Source organism: Sarcophilus harrisii, chromosome 4, assembly GCF_902635505.1.
Source record: "Sarcophilus harrisii chromosome 4, mSarHar1.11, whole genome shotgun sequence".
NCBI classification, from domain to species: Eukaryota; Metazoa; Chordata; class Mammalia; order Dasyuromorphia; family Dasyuridae; genus Sarcophilus; species Sarcophilus harrisii.
Window position 1 is genome coordinate 273,040,506 of NC_045429.1, and position 5,753 is coordinate 273,046,258.

The following is a 5,753-nucleotide window of genomic DNA, read 5'->3' on the forward strand; positions in this document are numbered from 1 at the left end:
GGCATCCCTGATAAGGGCTCAGCATGACCTCACCCCAGAGGTGCTAGTCCTCCCTGAATACCCCATGTACCTCAAAGTCACATAGCTAGATTATATAAGAAAGCAGGACATGGCCAGGTATTCCTGACTTTGAGACTCCACCCACAATCCCTACTGTCTCTGTTACTGTTACTATTATTACTGCTATTATTTTATTTATATACATTTATACTTGTACACTCATATGCATTAATATTGAAGCTTTCAGATAAACCCACTCATATGCAAAATTTATCACATACTCAGAACCAATGAAATTTTTATTTTTATTTGTAAAATAAAATGCTTTTAACCAGATGCAAGGGCCTCTTTATTCTCTTAGACAAATAATGGCAAAGAAGAAATGAATTAGCTTGGGATTAGAGAGGAGGTTCAAAATCAGGCAGCTTATTTTGGAAGGGTATGGAAATATTGATCAGAGACTGTGTTTGGGATTCCTTGTCCCTGCCCCTCCCTCATTCCCTGCTCTTAGTTTTTTCAACCCCAACCCTTGACATTCCTCCCTTTTTGGTCTTTCCTCAAATTCTCCTTTCTTTCTATCTCAGTCTATCTTCTCTCCCAAGGGCTGAAACTGGGATTGGGAAGAGAGATGTGGCTCTGAACTGGAGTCGTCCATCCATAGATGATAGGCCAATGAAGTGGTCAGTGTGAGCCAGGCCAGGTAGGGCAGCAGGAGCAGGACAGCGAGGCCATTGATGGACTGCCAGCTCAGTGCCATACCAAGCACCAGTCCATAGAGCAGAAGCAGATGGCATAGGGTCTGGAAGAGAGAGGAATGGACAATAAGATGGTGTGGAGGGGTAGGGTGGAAGCACAATTAGGCCAGGGAATGGGGGAAATAACGCTGGTATCAGTAAAGATTCCCCTTCTCCCCTGGCTTCCACCTTCAGCTTTACTTTTGCTTCCCCCCACCACCATATAATCTGGGACTTTGCTCACTGAACAGATGAATGGTCTGCTTTGGGGTCTTTCCCTCCCCTCTTTATCAAGGACACCCCCCCCCCCCACTAATGCATGCCCCCAGCCACATCCGGGATATTTCCACCCTTACCAGCCCAAGGTTATGGGTTCCGAAGAAGAGGAGGAGTATGATCCAATTGAGGACAAGCTGGGTAGCATAGAGACCAAGGGGCAGGGCCAGAGAACGGTCAAAGCCCCCACCCAGATCCTTCCACACTAGATAGGAAGCATAGCTTTGGGGAGGAAATAAAGAATATCTTAGTCAGGAAAACCTGGAGGGAAGTGGGAATGGATGGGAAGGGGTCATTGGCGTGCTGGGCATAGGACAACCACCAGAGGAAATCTGAGGGCCCATGTGAAGCTTTCGCTGTTTGAACCGTTCCCCAAGAGGATCTTGACTTCTGGGAGGGGATGCCATGACATGCAAGTGAGTTGGACTCGAGGGAGGGAGGGATGGGCAAGGTCACCTGCCTCACTTTCCCCTCCAGGGCCAGTGGCCAGATATGGATCAGGACAACTGGGGATGGCCCTGGATGAATGGGAGACCTTGGCCCTTTTAAGTGAAGATCTCAGTTTGACTGAGGCTGCAGCCAGGTAGCCATTGAGACAAAGAATCTCTTCTTTCACCTAGTCCAAGAGTATAGGTGTCAGAGCTCAGGCCTGTGGAAAAACTGACTGGGAACCCGATAATAATTGACATTTCTAAAAGTACTTGAAGGTTGCAAATTGCTTTATAACAATTTTATGAGGCAGGTAGTTCAAGTATTATGCCCATTTTACAGATGGAGATACAGATTAGTTAAAGTAACTTGCCCAAATCTATACAACTATTATGGGTGGTCTTCTGACTTTGGGTGTGTTTGCCTTTTGAGAGACAGAGGGTCTCTGAAGTAGGGTGAGGAGGTATAGCAGAAAGTAACAAATGTGTTGTTTAACTGCTTTCTTGTGTCCGACTCTTCATGATGCCATTTTGCATTTTCTTGGCAAAGATATTACAATGATTTGCCATTTAGGTCATTTTACAGATGCCTCATTTCTGAGGCAAACAGGACTAAGTGATTAGCCCAAGGTTGTACAGCTCTTATGTATCTGAAACTGGATTTGAATTCAGGAAGAGGAGTCCATCTGACTCCTGCACCAGCACTTGATCCACTGTGCTACCTAGTTAAGAGCTAGAAAATATTTAGAATAAAGAGGCTGGAGGCTAGAAGCAGTCCTAATGGGATAGATGTGGGTCTCTGGAAAGTTGCAGAGACTTAATTGAAATGGTGGCCCTTTCTTCAGAAAAGAAAAATTAGGGATAGGAACCAGGTGACTGTGAATAGAGTGCCTGGAATCAGGAAGTCCTGAGGTCAAATTTGACCACACACACTTAATAGGTAAAACAAATTCCTTAATTTAGGGTCTGTCCTCAGCTACAAAATGGGCATAATAGTATCCACCTCACAATATTGTTGGGAGAAATAAGATAAAATTCAAAAAAATCACTCAACACAGTGCCTGGCACATATAAATATTTATTTATATTTTAATTTATATAAATATTCATTCCATGTTTTCTCCCTTCTTCCTGACTCTCTTCTCTCTCCCATCTTTCATATTTCTAGAGGAAGGCTTATTGCAGAAATTATGAGCCTACAAGTGTTTTATTTTTTGTTTTAGCCCTAGAAAACATTGAGGATGGGGCTTGGGAATTGGGGAGAAGGTTGCACTTAGGGCCTCACCCCATGGTGGAGTAGATGATGGTCCATACAATTAAGAAGAACTTGTTGGATGGCCACCAGGGCGGCTTTTTCAGGGTCTTATACCAGGTGGGCATGTGCTGTTGAGCAAACAACCAGCCCACAATGGGTCCCACATGGGGCAAGGCCATGAAGAAGGTGCTTTGAGGCCACATTGTCCAGGGGGATGGCACCTGAGGAAGAAGAGATGCTAATGATTAGGGTGGCCCTGAGTTCTACCCATTATCCCAGCTCTTTGCTTCCTTCTCCAAACTGTCTTCCTTTAAGTGTTCACTTTCTTTCCTATCACTGTCCTTCTGTAGAACCTTAATCACATACTGGTTCTGTGACACTTAGAATCAGTAACTAGAGTATTGGTCTTTTAGTCATGAAGACTTGTATTTAAATCATCTTACTTCATATACTTACTAATCATGTGACCCTGGGCCAGGTATTCGGAGCAGTCTGTTTGTTTATCTGTAAAACAAGGAAAATATTAGTTCCAATATTAGAGGGTTGCTGTAAGGATCGAATGAAATAATATGTAAAATTCTTTGATAACCTTAAATCATCTCGTTTATCCTTTCATTTTTCTAAACCCTATGAAAAAAACTTGAGGGCCCAATTCAAGTCCCATACCCTCTCTGAAACTTTTGGACTGTTCTGGTCCATAGAATAAACTCTGTTTTCTCTATCTCCCTCCCCCTCCCCCCCCCCCCCCCCGCACTTATTATCCCTATCACTCATTGAGCACTTAGTATACGCAGATTGCCTTGATTGTTTCATGCATGCTGTATTTTTCCTCCCCAATAAGACTGTGAGCTCTCTGAGATTGAGTTTTTGAGCACTTGGGACCATAACTGGACTCTCAGTGAATTGAAATGAACAAAGCACAACTGAACAGAATCAGAGACATGATGAACATTCAGGTCTTCCTGACTCCTGATCCAATACTACCCACTAAGCCACTAGCTATCATCTTGAACAAATTACTTCTTTAAGGCTTTCTTGGTTCCAGTTCTTCCTCAGTAAAATGATGAGGTTGCACTATAGCTAAGATTCCTTCCCACTAAGAAATCCTATGAATCCCCTTGCATCTGTCCTTGGACTACGTTTCAATCTCTTGTTTAATTAATTGGTCACCCCCTAGGGATTATCGGGTTTCTTTTTATTAAATATCTCAACTTCCCGGCTCTACTTCAAGCGTTATCTACCTTCCCCAGGCATTCTGCCCCAGGGATCCCAGTCTGGCAGCCCTGAGCTAGCCCAGCCCAGCCCAGCCTACAGGTGCCAATTCCTTCCCGCTCAAATTCAAACTCAGCTACTGGGCAATCTGTTTACTTCCTTCTCTAAGGAGAGGTTTAGCTCCATCTAGCATCTAGCTAGAGATTCTTTCTGATCTTCTCCACCTCCACAGAGTAGGGCAGGAAGCCCAAGTCCAGAGTATGGGAAGCTCTTCAGTGACAAAAAAAAAGTCCAAATTTCCCCCTCTCTCTTATCTTCCCCCCTCTCCAAGACAGCAAGCAATCCGATATGTCATACATGTACAATCATTTTAGACATATTTCCATATTAGTCATATTGTCTCACATATATTCTTGCCCCAATGATTGAAATTAAATTGACTGAACAAGCTAATACACAGTTCCCCTAAGTAGGAGTCCTAACTCAATTGGTTTCAAGGATTCCTTGGTCTGAGTGGTGTATTCTTTTTAGTCTGTTTTTGTCTATTTACTAGTTTCCTCATCTATACTTTGGAGATAATAATAGCCCATACTTTAGGGAATTGTTTTGTGAGGATCAAATGAGATTTTATATATATATATATATATATATATATTATATTATGCATATAATATATATATATATATATAAAGTGCTTTGCAAACTTTGAAGCCTGACAGCTAAGTCAACTAAAGTTTTTTCAGCAGTTACTATGTGGCAAGCATTATATTAAACACTTGAGATACAAAGAAAGTCAAGAGACAATCCCCTCCCTCAAAAAGTTTACACTCTAGTAGGATTAAAGTACTATATAAATGAGTTATTACCTTTATTATTACCTTTCTGGATGCCTGACACTAACAGTCTTAAAGCCTGTATCTCTCTCTCTCTCTCTTTTTTAAAATAGTATTTTATTTTTCCAAATACATGCAAAGATAGTTTTCCATATCCACTTTCATAAAACCTTGTGTTCCAAATTTCTTTCCCTCTTTCCTCCCTTCTCTCCTCCCCAGGACAGCAAGCAATCCTATATAGATTAAACATTACACCTTTTCCTTTTGGTCTATCCTAGAAGAATACCTGTTTCTACATATTTTTCTCCCTATTCATTCTCATTCTCTCCACCCCATCCCCAACCCCTCCTTACCTTAGTCAGTTGACTTTCTACATCCTGAGCCTGATGACTTATATAGGAGAAGAAGAGAAGAACTTGTAGAAGGGTTGGGAGGAGGTAAGGTGGGGCTCACTACCTTCCGTTCTCAGATGTCTGGGACAGAGACAAGTAGCCATAGGAGAAAGATATCAGTGAGGAGGTGCCTGAATTTTCATTTTATAAGTCAACCCTTTCAAGCTCCCCTCACTCAGATTTCCTTAAACCTTCATTACTCTTCCCAGATGTCTATTCTCTTTAGGGAGTCATCTTACAGAAGGACAGGAAAGTCTTCTAGAATCTGATTGCCCATTTATGGCTCTATGGCTCCTGACTTTATGTATGTAAGAGTCCTTATGTTAGGCTCTGTCATTTTCTGATCCCATCCCCAATAGTATCCTTGTAGGTGAAAATTATATTAGACTGACAAGGAATAAGGATTAAGAAAGTCCTAGACTTGGGACTGCTTGGTAGGCCATGAAACAAACAGAAAGAGAAACAATTATTTTTAATTCTGCTTTTTTACTTGAATGGCCCATCCAGGTGGCCAGGGCTTATTTGCTTGTTAATGTAATGATTTTTCTCTAATAACAAGGAGTTCAGTGAAAGAGGAAAAAAGCCTATTTACTAACTGACTGGAAGCAGAGAGCTCTATCCCC

At 42.0% G+C, this 5,753-nt stretch overlaps 1 protein-coding gene across 1 annotated transcript; it reads right to left on the bottom strand.

Moving 5' to 3' along the window:
• Positions 1–273: 273 nt before the first annotated feature.
• On the bottom strand, positions 274–5,218 carry TSPO2 (translocator protein 2). Its single transcript, XM_003769032.3, has 5 exons — positions 5,092–5,218; positions 3,150–3,197; positions 2,724–2,914; positions 1,091–1,232; positions 274–799 (listed from the first exon to the last, which is right to left on the bottom strand). The coding sequence occupies exons 3-5, from the start codon at positions 2,894–2,896 to the stop codon at positions 581–583; spliced, it is 534 nt and encodes a 177-aa protein (XP_003769080.1). The 5' UTR covers positions 2,897–2,914; positions 3,150–3,197; positions 5,092–5,218; the 3' UTR covers positions 274–580.
• Positions 5,219–5,753: the final 535 nt, after the last annotated feature.